General features: G+C 39.5%; 1 protein-coding gene across 5 annotated transcripts in view; it reads left to right on the top strand.

Moving 5' to 3' along the window:
* The window catches only part of SLC25A51 (solute carrier family 25 member 51), a 29,641-nt gene extending 12,759 nt beyond the window's left edge, over positions 1-16,882 (top strand). For all 5 annotated transcript variants that reach the window (XM_047767970.1, XM_047767966.1, XM_047767971.1 and 2 more), the window contains one exon: positions 12,384-16,882. In XM_047767970.1, coding sequence (XP_047623926.1) covers positions 12,425-13,318 — 894 coding nt within the window. In that variant the 5' untranslated portion in view covers positions 12,384-12,424 and the 3' untranslated portion in view covers positions 13,319-16,882. The remainder of the gene's footprint in view (positions 1-12,383) is intronic.
* The last annotated feature ends 4,893 nt before the right edge of the window (positions 16,883-21,775 follow it).

Genomic DNA, 21,775 nt, shown 5'->3' with positions numbered 1-21,775 from the left:
CAACCTCCCACTCCATCCCTCCCCCTACCCCCTCAGCAACCATAAGTCTATTCTTGTCCTTGAGTCTGTTTCTGTTTTGTAGATAGGTTCATTTGTTTCATATTTTAGATTCCACATAAAAGTGATAGCATATGCTATTTGTCTTTCTCTTTCCAACTTCATAGTATGATCTCTAGTTGGATCCATATTGCTGCAAATGACATTGTTTTGTTCTTTTTTTATAGCTGAGTAGTATTCCATTGTATATATGTACTACATCTTTATCCATTCACCTGTCAGTGGACATAAAAGTTGTTTCCATTTCTTGGCTATAATAAATAGTGCTGCTATGAACATAGCGATGCATGTATTTTTTTGAATTATAGTTTTGTTTGTATATATGCCCAGGAGTGGAACTGCTGGATCATATGTATGTAACTCTATCCTTAGTTTTCTGAGGAACCTCTATAATATTTTACATAGTGGCTGTACCAACTTACTTTCCCACCTATACCAGCAGTGTAGAAGGGTTACCTTTTCTCCACATTCTCTCTGGCATTTGTTTTTAAACCCTTATTTTGAAATGTTTATAAATTCGTGGGAATTTGCAAAAAAAAAAAAAAAGTGCATAGAAGTCCCACATACTCTTCACTCAGTTTCCCCTAAAATCTTGTGTAGTACAGTATCAAAACCAGGCAATTGAGGAGTTCTCTTTGTGGCTCTGTGGTTAATGAACCTGACTAGGATCCATGAGGTTGCGGTTTTGTTCCCTGGCCTCAATAAGTGGTTTAAAGATCTGGCGTTGCTATGAGCTTTGGTGTAGGTCACAGAAGTGGCTTGGATCTGGTATCCCTGTGGCTGTGGCGTAGGCCGGCAGCTGTTGTTCCTATTCAACCCTTAGCCTGGGAACTTCCATATGCTGCTGGTGCGGCCCTAAAAAGCAAAAAAACAAACAAACAAAAAAACAAAAAACAAACAAACAAAAAACCCCACCAAAAAAAAAAAGAACACCCAGGCAAGTGACATTGGGTCTTATTCACATTTCACCACATTTACATGTGTGTGTATGTGTGTAGTTCTATGCAGTTTTACCACACATGTGGGTCCATGTAACCACCACTACAGTTAATGTTGAGAACTGTCCCATCACTGCAAGATTCTCTCATGCTGCCTCTTTATTGCCACACCCTTTGCCCTTGTCCAGCCTCTCTTAGCAACCACTTCTCTGTTCTCTAGCTCTGTAATTCTGTCATTTCAAGAAAGTTGCATAAATAGAATCACACAGTGTGTGGCTTCGTTCACTCAGCATGATTCCCTTGAGTTCCATTGGCGCTCTTGCGTGTATCAGCAATTCATTCATTTTAACTGCTAAGAGGTATTCTGTAGTGTGGATGTACTCAAGTTTGTTGAATCTTTCACCTACTAAAGGACATGTGGGTCGTTTCTAGTTTTCAGCTACTAATGAATAGAGTTATTATGGACATTTATGTACAGATTTGTGTGTTAATACAGTTTTCAGTTCTCTAGGGTAAATGTCCAGGAGTGAAATTCCAAGGTCATACAGTCATCTCATGTTTAGTCTTTAAAGAAACCCCCCAACTATTTTTGAGTGGCTGTGCAATTTTATATTTCCAACAGTAGTGTATGAGTGCTCAGTTTTCTCTGCATCCTTGCTAGATTCAATGTTACCACTACTTTTGTAATTGAAGTATATTTGCTGTACAATATTATATTTGTCTCAGGGTGCAGCAAGGTGATTCAGTATTTTTGCAGATTATATTCCATTATAAATTATTACAAAATATTGACTGTAATTCCTTGTACTGTACAATGCATCCTTGTTGCTTATCTGTTTTATACATAGCAGTTTGCATCCGTTAATCCCATGCCCTTAATTTGTCCCTTCCCTGTCTCCTTTCCCCTGTGTTAACCACAACTTTGTTTTCTCTATCTTTTGAGTCTGTTTCTGTTTTGCATATACATTCATGTGTATTATTTTTTAGGTTCTACCTGTAAATGATATCATACAGTACTTGTCTTTCTCTGACATATTTCACTAAGCATAGTATTCTTTAGTCCTTTCATGTTACTGCAAATTGCAAAATTTCATTCTTTTTTTTACAGCTGAGTAATACTTCATTGTGTATATATAGTCCATATCATCTTTATCCATTCATTTGCTGATGGGCACTGGGTGCTTCTTTGTCTTGGCTACTGTAAATAATGTCCAGCATTTGTTATTTGCAGACATTTTAACAATGGCCATTCTGACCAGTGTGAGGTGGTACCTCGCTATAGTTTCGATTTGCATTTCTCTGATAATTAGTGTTGAACATTTTTTCATGTGCCTCCTAGCCATTCATGTGTCTTTGGAGAAATGTCTATTGAGATCTTCTGCCCCTCCTTTTTTCTTTTTTTGGTCTTTTTTTTTTTTTTTTTTTAACCTTTTACAGGGCTGCTCCTGCAGCATATGGAGGTTCCCAGGCTAGGGGTCCAATCACAGCTGTAGCCACCAGCCTACACCAGAGCCACAGCAACGTGGGATTCGAGCCACATCTGCAACCTACACCACAGGTCATGGCAATGCGGGATCCTTAACCCACTGAACAAGTGCAGGGATCGAACCCGCAACCTCATGGTTCCTGGTTGGATTCGTTAACCACTCAGCCACAACAGAACTCCCTGCCTATTTTTTTGATTGGGTTGTTTTTTTGTTGAGTTGTATGAGAAGTTTGTATATTTTGGAAATTAAGCCCTTGTTGGGTCCCATCTCTTGCAAATATTTTTGCTTAGTCTGTAGGTTGTCTTTTCATTTTGTTTATGGATCCTTAACCCACAGTGCCACAGCAGGAACTTCTGTTTATTTCTGTTTTTGTTTCTGTTACCTGGGGAGACTGATCTAAGAAAACATTGGTACGACTTATGTCAGAATGTTTTGCTTATGATCTCTTCTAGGAGCTTTATGGTGTCATGTTCTGTTCAAGTCTTTAAGCCATGTTGAGTTTTTTGTGTATGGTGTGAGGGTGTGTTCTGACATCATTGATTTATATTCTGCTGTCTAACTTTCCCAACACCACTTGCTGAAGAGACTTTTTCCCATTTTGTATTCTTGCTTCCTTTGTTGAAGATTAATTGACTCTAGGTGTGTTGGTTTATTTCTGGGCTCTCTATTCTGTTACATTGACCCATTAGTCTGTTTTTGTGCCCATACCATGCTTTCTTGATTACTATAGCTTTGGGCTATTGTCTGAAGTCTAGGATACTTAGGCTTTCTGCTTTGCTCTTTTTCGTCAGGATTTCTTTGGCAGTTCAGGGTCTTTTATGGTTCCATATAAATGTTTGGATTATTTGTTCTAGTTCTGTGAAAAATGTTAGGGGTAATTTGCTAAGGAATTGCCTTAAATCTGTAGATTGTTGGAGTTCCCGTTGTGGCACAGTGGAGACGAGTCTGACTAGGAACCATGAGGTTGCAGGTTCGATCCCTGGCCTCGCTCAGTGGGGTAAGGATCCAGTGTTGCTCTGAGCTGTGGTGTAGGTCGCAGACGCAGCTTGGATCTGGCATTGCTGTGACTCTGGCGTAGGCCAGCAGCTATAGCTCCAATTAGACCCCTAGCCTGGGAACCTCCATGTGCCACAGGTGTGGCCCTAAAAAGGTAAATAATAATAATAATAATAAATCTGTAAATTGCTTTGGGTAGTATGGGCGTTTTAACAATATTAATTCTTCTAATCCAAGAACATGGGATGTCTTTCCATTTATTTAAATCATCTCCAGTTTCCTTTATTAATGTTATATAGTTCTCAGCGTGTAAGTCCTTCACATCCTTGGCCAGGTTTATTCCTAAGTATTTTGTTTTGGTGGGTATGATTTTAAAAGATACTGTTTTTTTTTAATTCCCTTTTTGATATTTCATTGTTAAATATATAAGTGTAAGGAAATGCAATTAATTTTTGTATGTTAATCTGGTATTCTGCTACCTTGCTGAATTTAACAGTTCTAGTAATTTTTGTGTGGAATCTTCAGGGTTTTCTATATATAGTATCGTCATATGCACATAATAACAATTTTACCTCTTCCCTTCCAGTTTGGATACTTTTTAATTCTTTTTCTTGTCTGAGTGCTGTGACTAGGACTTTTCAACACTATGTATAGAAGAGGTGAGAGTGGACATCTTGTTCTGGATTTTAGCAGAAAGGCTTTCAGCTTTTCACTATTGAGTGTTGGCTGTGGGTTTGTTATAGATAACTTTTATTTTCTTATTTTTATTTTTTTAAAAATTTTAGTAGATTGCTTTTATTTTTTAATTTTTTTTTGTCTTTTTAGGGCTGCACTCACAGCTTATGGAGGTTCCCAGGCTAGGGGTATAATTGGAGCTGTTGCTGCCAGCCTACTCCACAGCCACAGCAATGCGGGATCCTTAACCCACTGAGCAGAGCCAGGGATTGAACCTTTGTCCTCATGGATGCTAGTCAGGTTCGTTAAACACTGAGCCATAATGGGAACCCCTAATAGATAGCTTTTATATTATGTTGAGATGTATTCCCTCTCTACCCACTTTGGTAAGAATTTTTTATCATGAATGGATATTGAATTTTGTCAAATGCTTTTTCTGCATCTATTGAGATAATCATGTGGTTTTTGTCTTGTCTTTTATTTGGTATATCACATTGATTTGTGTGTGTTGAACCATTCTTGTGAACTTGGAATGAATCCCACCTGGTCATGGTCTTTGATCTTTTCTTTTTTTTTTTTTGTCTTTTTGCCTTTTCTAGGGCTGCTCCTGCAGCATTTGGAGGTTCCCAGGCTAGGAGTCGAATCGGAGCTGTAGCTGCCAGCCTATGCCAGAGCCACAGCAATGCGGGATCCAAGCCGCATCTGCAACCTACACTACAGCTCACGGCAACGCCAGGTCCTTAACCCAGGGTTAAGGCCAGGGATTGAACCCGAAACCTCATGGTTCCTAGTCGGATTTGTTAACCACTGTGCCACGATGGGAACTCCAGATCTTTTTATGTTTTAATGGATTTGGTTTGCTAATATTTTGTCGAGAATTTTTACATCTGAGCGAGGCCAGGGATTGAACCCGCAACCTCATGGTTCCTAGTCGGATTTGTTAACCACTGTGCCACGATGGGAACTCCAGATCTTTTTATGTTTTAATGGATTTGGTTTGCTAATATTTTGTCGAGAATTTTTACATCTGTATTCAAAGATATTGGCCTGTAATTTTCTTTTTTGCTGGTGTCTTTGTCTAATTTTGGTATCAGGGTGATGGTGGTTTCATAGAATGTTGTATTTTCATTGTCATTTGTCTCAAGGTTTTTTTTTTTTTTTTTGTCTTTTGTCTTTTTGTTGTTGTTGTTGCTATTTCTTGGGCCGTTCCCGCGGCATATGGAGGTTCCCAGGCTAGGGGTCCAATCGGAGCTGTAGCCACTGGCCTACGCCAGAGCCACAGCAACGTGGGATCCGAGCCGCGTCTGCAACCTACACCACAGCTCACGGCAACGCTGGATCGTTAACCACTGCGCCACGACGGGAACTCCGGGTTTTTTAATTTCCTCTCGATTTCTTCATTGACCCTTTGCATTTATAGTAGTAAGTTTTTATCTCCTCTCTTTTTGGTGGTTGATTTCTAGTTTTCATGCTGTGTGGACAGAAAAGATGACATCTATACTCTTAAATTTGTTGAGGCTTGTTTTGTGCCCTAGTATGTGGTCAGTCCTAGAGAATGTTCCATGTGTACTTGAAAAGAATGTGTATTCTGTTTTTTTTGTATGTAATGTCATGGAGATGTCAATTAAGTCTAACTGTTCTGTTTTATCATTTAGGATCTTGGTTGCCTATTTCTTTTTTTTTTCTTCTTTTTCTTTTTTCTTTTTTTTTTTTTTTTTTGGTCTTTTTAGGACCACACCTGCAGCATATGGAAGTCCTCAGGCTAAGGGTCAAATCAGAGCTGCAGCAACTGACCTATGCTACAGCCGCAGCAACTTGGGATCCAAACCTCATCTGCAGTCTATACCATAGCTTGTGGCAGCACCAGCTTCTTAACCCACTGAGTGAGGCCAGGGATTAAACCTGCATCATCATGGCTACTACTAGTCAGATTTGTTAGCACTGAGCCATAATGGGAACTCTTCAGCTGCATTATTGATTTTCTGTCCGTTGATGTGAGTGGGGTGTTAAAGTCTCCTACGAGTATTGTGTTCTTGTCAGTTTCTTCCTTTATGTCTGTTGGTATTTGTTTTATGGATTTATGTATTATGTTTTATGTATTGTATATGCTTCTATATTAGGTGTATATATGTTGACAAATGTAAAATCCTCTTATATTGATCCTTTTATCATTATATAGTGTCCTTTTTTATCTTTCTTTAGGGCCTTTGCTTTGAAGTTTATTTTGTCTGACATGAGTATTGCAGCCACCACTTTGTCATTTCTTTCTGCATGAAATATCTTTTTCCATCCCCTCACTTTCAATGTGTGTCCTTTGCCCTAAAGTGGGTCTCATATAGGCAGCATATTGTAGGCTCTGTGTTTTTTATCCATTTTGCTATTTTATGTCTTTTGATCTGAGCATTTAGTCTATTAAAATTTAAGGTAATTATTGGTATGTATTTATTGCCATTTTAAACCTTGATTTCCCACTGATTTTATATTTCTTTCTCTTTTTGTTTTTCCTTTTGTGATTTGATGATTTTCTTTTTTTTTATGCCTGTGTTCTCTTCTTTTTGGTTTTTGTGAAACTTTTGTATGTTTCTGATTTGTGGTTACTCTGTTTTTCAAGTATGTTGATCCCTTCCTGTGTCTTCTTGCTTTAGACAGTCATATAGACTTACATTCTAGGGGAAAATAATCTACATTTTCTTACTCTCCTCCCCCAGATTTTATGACTTTGATAGCCTCTTTTACATACTCAGGTTCATCCTTCTGCTGTTCAATGTGGTTGTCATCACTTTTCATAGGAATTTTTGATTCTTTTTAAAAAAATCTATGAATTAAAAGAATTTTTAATTCTTAAAAAAAAAATAATTACATGATATCCCAATTGTGATTTTCCCTTTCCTATAGATAAGACCTTTCAATATTTCCTTTAGGATAGGTTTAGCATTGCTGTATTATTTTAGTTTTTGCTTGTCTGAGAAAACTCTTTATCTTGTCTGAGAATTTCTTTATCTCTTCTTCTATTCAAAATGATAATCTTTCTGGATAGAGTATCCTCGATTGCAAATTTTTCCCTTTCTTTGAATATATCTTGATACTCTCTTCTGCAATATTTCTGTAGAAAAATCAGCTTATAGTCTTACAGTAATTCCTTTGTAATTAAATCTCTGTTTTCTTTTGTTGCTTTATGTTTAACTTTTGCTGTTTTTATTATAATATGTCTTGGTGTAGGTCTCTTAGGGACCCTCTGTGCTTCCTCTACTTGGGTATCTGTTTCCTTCTTCAGCCATAATCTCTTCCAATATATTTTTGATCCCCCTTTTCTCTTTCTCCCCACCTGGAATCCCTATTATGCATAGATTGGCATGCTATATATTATCCCAAAGGTCTCTTATATTGCTGTCATCTTTTTTTTTTTTTTGGTCTTTTTGTCTTTTTAGGGCCGCAGCCACAGCATATGGAGGTTCCCAGGCTAGGGTCGAATCAGAGCTGTAGCTGCCGGCTGATGCCAGAGCCACAGCCATGCCAGATCCGAGCTGCATCTGTGACCTACACCACAGGTCACAGTAACGCTGATCCTTAACCCACTGAGTGAGCATATGGAGGTTCCCAGGCTAGGGGTCGAATCAGAGCTGTAGCTGCCGGCTGATGCCAGAGCCACAGCCATGCCAGATCCGAGCTGCATCTGTGACCTACACCACAGGTCACAGTAACGCTGATCCTTAACCCACTGAGTGAGGCCAGGGATCGAACTGGCAACCTCTTTGTTCCTAGTTGGATTCGTTTCTGCTGCACCATGACAGGAACTCCCAACTTTCATCTTTTTTTCATTTGACTTTCTGTCTGCTGTCCTGATGAGGTGATTTCCATTATTCTATCTTCCAGGTCACTTGTTCTTTTGCATTATTCATTCTGCTATTCATTGCCTTTAGCTCAGCAGATGAGTTTTGTAATTTTTCTTGGTTCCTCTTTATAGTTGTTAGTTACTTTTTACAGTACTCTGCATTTCTGTCTAGCCTTTCTTAGTTCCTTAACTATTTTTATTTTCTCCTTCTTGAAATCAGTGTCTATTAGACTGAAGAGGTTAGTTTCATTGTTCCTTCTTTTAGGGGAATTCTCTTTATCTTTTAACTGGGAGTGGGATAAAAGACCACTTCATTTTACTTATGTTTTTCTTATTCTGAGTTTAGGAGAAGCATTTGTGTATTTTGGGCTCAGAGGGCTGTTTATACAAGGGAATGCCCATTTGTAGCTTGTGTGGATTTAATATTTTTGGTGCAAAAGGCTGTTTTTAGTATGGATGCCTGTTGTCTCTTTCTTCATTGTGTGTTGGCTGTTACCCTTTGGCAGTGGACGTGCAAACGCAGTCCTGGAGTTCTTGGCGATGGTGTGCACCCAGAGCAAGTGGTGGGAGTGGAGGCAGCTCACGACCACTCCTGGACTCCATGAAGGTGGTGATGAGTGTTTGCAACTGCTCCTGGAGTGCATGAGGGTGGCAGCAGACCATCTCCAGCTTTTGAAAATAGAGTAGATTGAGATAAATTCAGCCTGAAAAATACTGAAAAGGAAAATATAGCATTATTATGAAATTTGAAAATATAAACTACTTACTTTGCCTTTTTTATGTATACTGATAAAACACAGGATTGTGTCATTGTCAATAAAAGTATTCTTTTTTTTTTTTTTTTTTGTCTTTTGTCTGTTGTTGTTGTTGTTGTTGTTGCTATTTCTTGGGCCGCTCCCGCGACATATGGAGATTCCCAGGCTAGGGGTTGAATCGGAGCTGTAGCCACCGGCCTACGCCAGAGCCACAGCAACGCGGGATCCGAGCCGCGTCTGCAACCTACACCACAGCTCACGGCAACGCCGGATCGTTAACCCACTGAGCAAGGGCCAGGACCGAATCCGCAACCTCCTGGTTCCTAGTCGGATTCGTTAACCACTGCGCCGTGACGGGAACTCCCAATAAAAGTATTCTTTATTTGTTTTCGGCAACACTTGATTAAAAAAAGGACTCACTGCTATCTAAGTCTTCATTAACACCATTAAAAATTCACAATATGTTGAACCTTAAATACTCCTTTATTTTTAATAATTACATGATATCCCATCAGTTGGCTACATCATCATTTATGCAGTGAGTCCCTTATTGCAGGTTTAAACTTTTTTTTTTTTTTTTAACTTTTTAGGGCCTCACCTGGGGTGTATGGAAGTTCCCAGGCTAGGGGTCGAATCAGAGCTGTAGCTGCTGGCCTATGCCACAGCAACACTAGACTCGAGCCCCCTCTGTGACCTACACTGAAGCTTGCAGCAAAGCCAGATGCTTAACGCAACTGAGCAAGGCCAGGGATCGAACCCGCATCCTCGTGGTACTAGTCGGGTTCTTAACCCACTGAGCTACAACAGGAACTCCATGTTTAATTTTTACTCTGTATTTCTGTTAAGGGTATAGTTGTAATTGTCCTGTAGTTACTTCTTTGTGAACATCTTTTGTTACTACTGATTTCCCTAGGCTCTATTTCTAAAGGGAAAATTAGGGTTGTGTATGTGTCTAGTGCATATTTTATGTTACATATCCGTGGCTCCTGCACATAGAAATTCCTCAGGAACTAATGCTTTCTGATTCTGTACCTCTCACAGTGATGACATTTCTCTTTAACTTCTTTTGTCCTGAATGCTTAGCAGTTTATAGCAGTGTAGGGAGGAAAAAACATAAGGAACCTGGTTTGGTTTTTGTCATAGGTCAAAGACCTAGATAGTTTATCGGACCTTTTGTTTTTAATTTATTTACAGTTGAAACCTTTACATATCTTTTCTGTGTGTGTGTGATTTAAAAAAAAAAAACTCGTAAGGCTTACCGTCTTAACCAGTTTTTAAGTGTAAGTTCAATAACATTAGGTGTATTTACATTGTTATTAAACAGATCTCCAGAAGTTTCTCATCTTGCAGAACTAAAACTAAACCCATTAAACAATAACTCTGTTCCCACCTCTCCCAGCCCTTGGTAACCGCCATTCATTGCACTCTTGTCTTGATGAGTTTGACTGCTTTAGGCACCTCACTGTAAGTGAAATGATGGACTTATTTCACTTGTCCTCAAGATTCATGCATGTCGTAACATGTAACAGGATTTCCTTCCTTTTTAAGACCACATAATATTATGTCACATTTTGTTTACCTAGTCATCAGTGGACACTTGGGTTGCTTCCACCTCATGGGTTTTTGTGAACGATTTGCTCTGGACTTGGATATACAGCTGTCTCTTAGAGAACCTACAGTTAATTCTTTTGGATGTTTACCCAAAACTGGGATTGGTGATCACATCATATGCTAGTTCTATTTTTAATTTTTTGAAGACTTGCCGTTACTGTTTTCCCTCATGGTTGTGCCATTTTATATCCCCACTAACACATGTTTTTCTTTCTTCTTTCTAATAGTAGTCATCCTGATGGGTATGAGGTTTTCATTTGCATTTCCCTAATAATAAGTGATGTTGAGCATCTTTTCCTATACCTTTTGGCCACTTGTCTATTTCTTTGGAGAAATGTCTGTTCAAGTTCTTTTCTTCTTGTTTAATTGGGTTATATATGACTGGATAACTGGCAAGGAATGATCTTGCCATTTTAGAAAACAAGATGTATTCTAAGGGTAGGACCTGGCCTTCATTCCATTCAGTGGGCTAAGCCTGCATATTTAGGTTTCAGATCTTTTTCAGCATGGTCTGGTTCAAGCCATGCTTTGTACTGGGGCAGCCTCCCAAAGTTATTGCCGTCTGTGGTGTTGACAGAGGGACATGAACTCTGGAGGCAGACCTTATTTAAAGATGCCAGCTCCACCAGTTACTAACCATACCTTGGAAGAAGAGGAGTATTGGTTTCTTCATTTGTAAAACTAGGAAAATAATGTTCGCTTTATATAGTTGTTTCGAGAATTAAATATGTGAAAATTGTGCATAGTCTATACCTGCAGGCCTTCCTTGTCCCTCTTCTCCCAGCTGCCATCTCACAGTGTATGTTTGCTGTTTATTGCGTTCTCACAGTATATATTTCTCATAGAAGGAATTACACTGGAGTGATTGTATACCTTGGCAGAGTCGTCGTCGTCGTCGTCTTTTTTTAATGCTTTTTAGGGCTGCACCCACAGCATGTGGAAGTTCCCAGGCCAGGGGTTGAATCAGAGCCACAGCTGCTGGCCTGCGCCATAACCACAGCAGCTTGGGATCCAAGCCACGTCTGTGACCTATGCCACAGCTCGTGGCAGTGCCAGATTCTTAACCCACTGAGCAAGGCCAGGGATCAAACCTGCATCCTCATGGATCGTAGTCAGATTCTTAGCCACTGAGCCATGAAGGGAACTCCCAGAGCGTTCTATTAGATTGTAAGTTCCTTGCCTTTGAATCTCTAGCATGTTTCAGAGGGCCAAGTTCAAAGTAGATACTAAGTAGGTGTTAGCGAATAGAATGATGCAATGTGTCTTGCTATTTTATTTCTTATGAGAGGGCTTTGAATCTGTTTCAGAAGGATAATAGTGTGTACTGTTATGTGGTATAGGCATTATGTATGAACTGATCCAGAGATTCTCACATTTTTTGGTCTCAGAACCCTGTTAAACTTAAAAAATTTTGTGGGCCTCAAAAAGCTTTTAATTGTATGTGTTAATATTCATGGTCTTAGAAATTTAAAAAAATTTAAATATTAATTCACTTTAATAATAAACCCATTAGTGTTAACATAACACCTTTTCGTGAAAAATAATTATCCCCTCCAAAAATTAATGAGTATGTGTTACAGTTTTGTTGGTCTTTTTAATGTCCACCTTAAAAGATAGGTGGAAGAATTCCCTTGTCACACAATGTGGTAAGGATCTGGCATTGTCACTGCAGCAGCTTGTGTTGTAGGTTTGATTCCTCACCTGGGAACTTCCCCTGTGAGTGTTGTCAAAAAAATTTTTTATAAGATAGGTGGAGTCTCATATGTCTCTGTATTTGGTCTGTTGTGATAAATTGTTTTGGTTGGAGTGTATGCAAAAAATCCAGCCTTACGTAGGTATGTAGTTAGAAAAGTGAGGTCCTCCTGGACCTTCAAAAGGGCCTCAGGGCCCTCTAAAAATGCTTCAGCAACTACTGATCGAGTCTGAAAGGAAAAATGTAAGAGTCCAGAAACTGGAGGAAGGATTAGGGGGAAATGTCATATGTTTAGCACTGTATATAAAGGTTTACCTGTTGTCATTTTGCTGTTTGTAGGTTAAAAAAATCCTTCATGAAGAAGAAAGATCTTAAGCAACATGATGGATTCAGAAGCTCATGAAAAGAGGCCACCGATCCTAACATCCTCAAAGCAAGATATATCACCACATATTGCAAATGTTAGTGAAATGAAACATTACTTGTGTGGCTGCTGTGCAGCTTTCAACAATGTAGCAATCACATTTCCCATTCAGAAGGTCCTCTTTCGGCAGCAGCTGTATGGAATCAAAACCCGGGATGCAGTACTTCAGTTGAGGAGGGATGGATTTCGAAACTTGTACCGAGGAATCCTTCCCCCATTAATGCAGAAGACAACTACGCTGGCACTTATGTTTGGTCTCTATGAGGATTTATCTTGCCTCCTCCGTAAGCATAGCAGTACCCCTGAGTTTGCAACCCGTAGCATGGCAGCAGTACTTGCAGGGACAACAGAAGCAATTTTCACTCCATTGGAAAGGGTTCAAACCTTGCTTCAAGACCACAAGCATCATGACAAATTTACAAACACTTACCAGGCTTTCAAAGCGCTGAAATGCCATGGAATTAGAGAGTATTATCGAGGCTTGGTTCCTGTTCTTTTTCGTAATGGATTCAGCAATGTTCTTTTTTTTGGCCTTCGCGGTCCCATCAAGGAGCACCTGCCTACGGCGACGACTCACAGTGCTCATTTGGTCAATGATTTTATTTGCGGAGGCCTGCTGGGTGCCATGCTGGGCATCTTGTTTTTTCCAGTTAATGTTGTAAAAACTCGTATGCAGTCTCAGATTGGTGGGGAATTTCAGTCTTTCCCCAAGGTTTTCCAAAAAATCTGGCTGGAACGGGACAGGAAACTGACAAATCTTTTCCGAGGTGCCCATCTGAATTACCATCGCTCCCTCATCTCTTGGGGCATAATTAATGCGACTTACGAGTTCTTGTTAAAGATTATATGAAAGAAATCAGTTAAGTGCCATTTGTCAACTGAATAGACCTAACAAGAATGCAGTTTGGCCTTGTTCCTAATTGGCCAAACACAAGTTGGTGTCATAAGTCCAGGGCACAATGAATTATGGGCAAAGCTGTTTTCCTTAAGCACCAACAAATTCAGAATAAAAGTTTCAGTAGGAAAACTTAAGGGTTTTTTTTTTTTTTTAAAGGGAGAATTCTGTTTATATTTTTTAAATCATCTGAGAATTTTAGGCTAATTGCCTGGTTAATAGCTGTCTATCTAACAGCTTGATGGCTTTTGACAAGGAAACTAACAGCCAAGATATTCTTTTTTCCAAAATCTTCTGTGATGAAACATCAGTGGCCATAACCAGCCAGAGAAAAGGCTCTAAGGGTTCCATGAATTCTCAGGCTTATTCCTTTTACTCCACTTCTAGCTTCTCTGCTCTTAGGAGGAGTTGCAAAAGATAGTTTTTGTTAAGCATATATGTGGTAGGACAAAGGAGCAGAATAGAGACGAAAAGCAGCTTGTTATATGTATGCTTTTTATGATAAATTGCTTGTATTCATTTTGAAACTAAGCACCTGTGGGGATGGTCATTATCCAGACTATTTCTCTTTAGACACAGTAGACTCCTGCAGCTAATGACATCTCCTGTTTTGCTTTCTAGGGTTGAAAGTTTTCTCTCTATTTCTGAATGTGACTTGAAACCTTTCCGAAATATTTTTATATGAGCTTCACTTATTTCATTGCCAAAAGATGGGGACTTAAATTTTGTTAACGATGTTTCTTCCCATTAAGAAGTTTCATATTACAGGTACCCCTCCTTTCCCAGAGTTTCCTTTGTGCCATTTCACTTTTACAAAAGACCTACATTAGAACCCGTTTTCCCTAACCAAAAGACATCTGAAGAGGATTGTTTGTACAAAGAAAGGTGATTGCTTCTTCAGTCTCTGCCATTGCAGCTTACAAAAGTTTCCACAGGACTATGGGGGAAAACCTGTAACTGTCCATCCAACTCTGCTGAGCTCAGCTTCTTGGAATTATTGTTGCCAACTTAGTGAAAGGCTTTGAAAGTTCGAGGGTTTTTTTTCCTTTGAATAGTAGTTTGTCACATTTAAGTATCCTCTTCTCCTGAAACTCCTTTAAAACAACAACAAAAATGCTTCCATAAAATTTATTTTGGAAGCCTATTAATGGACCTCAGATTTTTTTCCTGGTTTCTTAGTATTCCAGGTAAGGGAAAAAACTCAGGCTAGCTTTTGTCTCACAGCGTTAGCTGTATTTTTTTATTTTACTCTTGGAAATAGAGACTTCTGTTAGGATTTTTAGATTTGGAGAACCTAATTTTACCATTTTACCATTTAAACACTAAGACGGTTTGAGAGGATAAGACCTACATAAAGATATTTGAAAGGTTAGTTGTAAATCCTAGACGTTGGTGATGGCTGCATAGCACACTTAGCTCTTACCTAACAGACAAACACTTACTTTGAAAGGAATGAGATTTTGAAATATTTTTTTCCAAGTAAGGCGGAATGAGTCACACACCAATTCGAGTCACTAGTACAACATACGAGGCATCCTAGAAAAGCATTTATCAATCTTTTAAAAATCCACATCTGTAAATATTATATAGTGAAGATTTCTTTCCAGCATCTGACATGGGGCAGAGCACGTAGGTTTCTTACTATGTCTTTTATTGTTCTGGGTAACTGCATGTGAATATGTGCACATGCTGACCAAAATAAAATCAGGGTCTCAGTTGGCAGTTTACTCAGTTTCTGGACAGGTAGTCCAAAAAAGATGTTTACCTCTCAGTGCCGCGTGGCTGGTCAAATGCCGTCAACATCCTCCTCCTGGCTGTGATGGATTAGGAGGCACTGTCCAGCGTTTGCCAGGTGGTAGCGAAGGGGGGTAGTTTTACGAAGGTTCTGTTTGATGGTGTTTTGCTGGAAATGGCAGTTTGTTCTAGAAACCAAGGTGCAGATGTAAGGATTTGAGAAAACAATCTAACACCAAATAAATGTGTGGCATCCTTTGGCCTCGTGAATAGAGTCAGGACTGAGTGGCAGAGACACTGTGGTGCCTGACCCCCTTGTTCACATGTGTGTCTCCTGTCGTGGGCATGTTTGGGTGCTCAGCTTGTGGTGAGTGTTATCCTGGGGTCACGCCCTGACCCTGGGAGTGGACTCCACTGGCTTTTGTTTCCACAGGGCTTTCTTTTGTCTATACACTCCATATAGGTGATAGAAATCTTAAGTTCTAAAGCACTTTTGTGACATACTCTCAGTGAAGTGAGAATTTGAAGGATGCTTTGGTTTCTGCTGTCTCAAACATGTGGCATTTAAAAACAATAAATATTTTTAATGGTTTTTAACTCATAATATTTTTGGATTTCTTTGTCACTTTTTACAGTTTTGAAGACCAAACTGCAGATACATTACCAAGGATGGTTTTGTGTTGTCCAATAGGTTTCTTAAATTTGACAAAAAACAAACAAAAAACTCAGTAGAACTTGTGGTGGCCAACAGCTTTGTCTCAACGTTAAGTCAAAATGTGTTATTAGTAAGAGATTCTAACTATTGTTTTTACCCTCTGTGAACTAGTATGGTAATAATTTTGAAAAGGCAAACAAAATTGAGTAACTTTATCTGAAAAGCTTTAAAAGTGGCCTTTCTGTTACACGTGTGGCACAGACAGCTGGTAAATGCAGGGCACTTCTGGTCTTGCTTCCTATGCTTCATGTCTGATGCCGCCAGAAATAGGGATTCTATATTCAACACACTTAGAGTGGTATGCGCCTCAGGACTGCACCACAGAGTAAACACAACCTCTATATGGTGGTAAATGTGTGTGTCTTTGTTTCATTTGTGATTGGAGACAAAGTTGATGTTTTTGTCTCCGTAGTCAGTATCCATCTTTATGGCTGATTATATAATCTTCTGCTCTACATGGTGAACTGTGCAATAAGACAGGATTGTGTAAATATAGTCATCTTCAGAGACCTGAAATTCCCTAGCTTGATTACAGTGGTGATACGCAGTTGTAAGCTGTACACACCTGTAAGAGAATAATGGGTGGTACTAGAGGGCTTCACAGCAAGCCAGTCACGTTGACCAATACAGCTTCAGTGTAGATGACGTACTGTAGTGGGAGGGCTGTGCAGTCAAAATGAAGGCGAGATAAGAGATCACATTTAAAGAAAAGGTAAGCACTCAGACTTGATTTCTTTTGAAATAATCTTTGTTTTTTCATGTGCTTAAAAATGCATATCAAAGACTTGAATAGGCATTCTCCTTAAATTTGAGGATTTTTCATTTTTAATGCTGTCTTTTTGCCTAATATTGAATATTTGCTTGCCTAAATGGCTCCCAAATTGTGGGGGAGTCTCTACATGTTTCCTTTTTTTAAGTTTCATTATTAAAAGTGATTAAGCACACAAAACTGTCTTTCTTTGATATTTTGAGTTTTGTGACTATATGAGCTTAAATGAAATGTTAATGTTTCAGAGTTAACGTGCTTCTTTCGGTGATTTTGTTTGGAATAAAGTTTTTTTTTAAGTTCATCTACTTGGTCTTCTCTCATGGTTGGGTTACTAGCACTTTCTTCTTTGTGGTAGATTACTCTCTCAGTCTTTTTGTTAGTAAAGCATGTAGCACACTACTTGGGCTCTTAGTGACTCCACCTGGTAACTTTGTAGGTGGAACAGTCATTTATTTTGTTTGGTCAAGAGGAGTTCTATCCATGAGGACGCTGGTTCAATCCTTGGCCTTGCTCAGTGGGTTAAGGATTTGGCGTTGCTGTGAGCTGTTGTGTGACAGGTCGCAGATGCAGCTCGGATCTGTGTGGCTGTGGCTGTGGTGTAGGCCGGCAGCTGTAGCTCTGATTGGACCCCTAGCCTGAGAACCTTCATATGCCAAGGGTGCAGCCCTAAAAAGACAAAAAGGAGTTCCATATACGTTAATTTTCTAGATAGGTTAACTGCAAAGCATTTTGTTTTTTTAAAGATTTTTCTCAATTGAAATAAACTTTTCCCTATTAAGTATACAGTGCCTTGGTAAATTCACCTTATTAGTACTTTCTGTGGTAATACTGTACCTTCAGGCACACTTAACCCTAAGCTAAATGGTCTGCGTGTTTATGCTTTTTAAGTTTTTTATATCTGTTTTGGCTTCGTACTGCTCATTTCTCTTAGGACACTGAAGTCGTATTAGCTGCACTGTTGGTTTACACATTAGGGATGGTTGAAGTTGCCCGATGAGGACCACCAGGTAAGAGGGCAGTTGCCATGGAATGCTTCTTAAAATCTCCAGTTTTAGAAAGGTTTTAGAAATTCACTTTAGGAGTGAGTATTCTTGGAATTCCCATTGTGGCTCAGCAGGTTGCGAACCTGACTAGGGCGAAGGTCTATCCCTGGCCCTGCTCAGTGGGTTAAGGATCTGGTGTTGCCATGAGCTGTGGTCTAGGTCACAGGCATGGCTTGGATCTGGTGTTGCTGTGGCTTTTGCGTAGGCTGGCATCTGTGGCTCCAATTCAGTCCCTAGCCTGGGAACTTCCAGATGCTGCGGGTGCCGTCCTAAGAAGACAAAAAGTGAGTATCCCGAACTCTTGAATTGATTCAAAGGGGGTGTTTTACGTGTCATCCAATGATGCGTCATTGTAACCCACCTGCAGCAGTTATCAGAGCGAGAGGATAGGGAGCACTTCTCATGGTGTGAGCTGCAGGCACATGGGGAGGCGGGTGCAGCTGCAGTGCACCCCAGGCTCTGTCTCTTCCCTCTCTTTTTTTTTGTCTTTTTAGGGCCACACATGCGGCATATAGGAGGTTCCCAGACTAGGGGTTGAGTTAGAGCTGCATCTGCGACCTGCACCACAGCTTACTGCAACACTGGATCCTTAACCCAGGGCCAGGGATTGACCCGAGTGCTCATGGATACTAATTAAGTTTGATACTGCTGAGCCACAGTGGGAACTCCCAGGCTCCAACTCTTACTGTTATCTCTAGGTAACACTGCCCTCCCAGCCTTCCCTATGTGGTGTCCACTGCACTGAAATCTGCCTTTTTCGGGTTCACTCAGTAACTCCTGCTGAGGCCTTCAGATCTCAGCTTAAGTGCCACGTTCTTGGGGAAGCTGGCTCATACTTGCAGGACCAAGTCGGGTTCCCCTCTTACATATTCTTGTGCTACCACGTTCCTGCGCTGTTTTCGTAGCACATACCTATTTTTATTATTATTTGATGCCTTTGGCTCTTTCAAATATCACCTCCATAAGGCTGGGGACTCTGCAACTGGTTTCCACAGTTTTAAGTACCTGGCATAGTGCCTGACACCTGGTAGATGTCTGATAAATCTTTAAGAATTGACAGTGAAGGAACACAGCACTCTGGGATATCATGACTTTCATTACTTTGATGGGTCATGGAGGTGGTTTCAAAAAAATTTACCACTGCTTGGGCAGCCCTAATGAAGTACCATAGACTAACTCAAAACAGCAGATACTTCTTACAGTTCCAGATGCTGGGAATGGGAAGTCCAAGATCAAGGTGTTGGCAGATGTGGTTCCTGGTGAAGAGGCCTCTTCTTGGTATATGGATTTCTCACTTTGTCTTCACAGCAGAGAGAAACTCCTGACCTCATCTAAAGCTAATCAGCTCCACAGGTTGCACTCCAGATGGCATCACACTGGGGGTCACGGCTGCAACCTATGAATTTGGGGTTGGGAGGGATTCAAACATTTAACTGATAACGTATATAAGCTAAATGATGAGACTGTTTCTTAGTTGCCTCCTTTACCTTTCATGCTCAGCTATCCTTTACTCTGAGAAATAACCAGCTACAAGTCTCTGTATGAGTCAGGATTCCAATGTACAGGCAATTCTGTTTTTCTTACTCTTCCTCACATTGTGAATTGTGGAACTCTGCCAAATGAAGCTGACTGAGAAGGGCAGGAAGAAAATAATTATTTCCTTAAAATACTTGGTGTGTCACTAAGTACTGCTTTGCTACTGGGAGAAGTGCTATGAAGGAAGGGACTTCTTTTTAAATAGCCCAAAATATGTCAGGAATAACCAAAATAGTGATAATTAGTGTTACAGTTAATTAAAGAATGATTAATTTCAGAAAATAATCTCAATTCAAAGGAATTCAGTTTTTCTCTTCAGTGTCTTACCAAAAAATTAGCATCCTAAGGATGATTATCATTTTTCTAGTAAATTTAAAATTGTATGGCAAAATGAACCATCAATCACACTGTTAAATAATACAAGAAAATGTCATTCTCACAACTTAGAATAGATTTACAAGGAGATCCTGCTGAATAGCATTGAGAACTTTGTCTAGATACTCATGCTGCAACAGAAGAAAGGCTGGGGGAAAAATGTAATTGTAATGTATACATGTAAGGATAACCTGACCCCCTTGTTGTACAGTGGGAAAAAAAAAAAAAATGTCATTCTAAGGAACAGTGTGAATAAAAGCATGTTCTAAATTTATGAGAATTAATCACTATATAGCTTGGCAAAAATTTATCAACTGTACTTCCTACTGGTGTGAATAATCTTCATTGGATAAATAACCAATTTATAAAACTATACATGATTCATAACAAACTTGTAAATGGCCAGAACATTAATGAAGAGATGTGAATGGTTCAGATCTTGGTAAATGTGTTTTCAAGGGTAAAATGCTAATTCTGTGTTTTAGAACAGCAGCCATTACAAAATTAAGTGTACATGTACCACTGGAAGGATAAAGTGAAGCCTGAAAGTGCAGGAGGTAATGTAGAATTTGATTAAAAAAAAAAAAACTTTTAAAAATTTTCTCTTTGTACATGTTTTATAAAACACTGTACATAATGGATCAGTGCAATAACATGTATATAATTTATAAATAACATTTAGAGTGTATTTTTCCTATTAAGAGTTACATGATTGAAGAAGTTTGGAATATCACTAGGAAGACTCACCAAGCCACTGCATCTGTCACTGCCTTATGCTTAATTCTGGTCTAAAAATGAACACCTACATAATTTAAACAAAATTTCAAACTACTGCTAAACGCACGTTTGCCACCAACCTTTAAAATACGTTAATCACACAAAGTGTGTCAAATCTTTCAAAGTGGCATTTATTTTTTTTGCCTTTTTTAGGGCTGCTTCTGCGGCATATGGAGGTTCCCAGGCTAGGGGTCGAATCGGAGCTTTAGCTGCCGGCCTACGCCAGAGCCACAGCAACGCAGGATCAGAGCTGTGTCTGCAAACTTCGCCACAGCTCATGGCAACGCTGGGTCCTTAACCCACTGAGCAAGGCCAAGGATCGAACCTACAACCTCATGGTTCCTAGTTGGATTCACCAACCACTGCGCCACAACGGGAACTACTAAAGTGTCATTTATTTTTTAAAAGCACATTATGAGTTAGACTTAAAATATTCAGTGCATATATTAATAAAAGGTTTATTAAAACCTTAAAATTGTATGTAGATAAAATAAATTCACCTACAATTCTACTATCCATTTGAAACCTCAACTGAAAGAGTAAAAGCCAATTACATTTTTAGAAAGCTTTTCTCATTCTGAAATAAAGGACTTTTGCTCTGTTAAAAACTTTGTGGGAGGGAGGTAGGTTTGGTTTTATTTATTTTTTTTGCTATTTCTTGGGCCGCTCCCGCGGCATATGGAGGTTCCCAGGCTAGGGGTTGAATGGGAGCTGCAGCCACTGGCCTACGGCCTAGGCCAGAGCCACAGCAACGTGGGATCCTAGCCGCGTCTGCAACCTACACCACAGCTCATGGCAACGCCGGATCGTTAACCCACTGAGCAAGGGCAGGGACTGAACCCGCAACCTCATGGTTCCTAGTCGGATTCGTTAACCACCACGCCACGACGGGAACTCGTTTTGGTTTTAGATTTTAGAAGTTATTTTACTAAATCGTTCACTAGTATTCAATGACTGTGAATATCTTTACTAGAAGGTAGATTAAAAAATACTATGCTTATTGTTTCCATCATTTTGAAATGATAATATTCAAAGAGGACCAGGTACATAATTTGTAAGCCCAGTGCAAAATAAAAATGTGGGCTCCTTGTTCAAAAAATTAAGAACTTCAAGATGGCTTCAGCAGAGCATTAAACCAAGCCTGGGGTTTTTCTCCGTACAGGGCCTATCAACATACCCATGAAGCCAACCCTGCGTATAAGTCTATCTCAACTGCAGTTACGGAACATCACAACCTTAGTTACCTTTGTTGCTTGAGCTCCAGTACTGGACTATATATATAGTAGAGGTTCACATGTTTGTTGAATGAAAACTGAGCCTTGCAGTTTTCCAAATCAATGAGAAATAGTTTTTCCGATGTATGGTTCATTATAATAAATGGTAGATCCCTTTAGTACCGAATAATTTTACCACATTCTGCCTTCATAGGAACTCGAGGCCACATAGAGTGAAGATACATTTGA

The sequence above is a fragment of the Phacochoerus africanus genome, chromosome 2, assembly GCF_016906955.1.
Source record: "Phacochoerus africanus isolate WHEZ1 chromosome 2, ROS_Pafr_v1, whole genome shotgun sequence".
Classification (NCBI taxonomy): Eukaryota; Metazoa; Chordata; class Mammalia; order Artiodactyla; family Suidae; genus Phacochoerus; species Phacochoerus africanus.
This window is presented reverse-complemented; position numbering and strand designations above follow the sequence as displayed.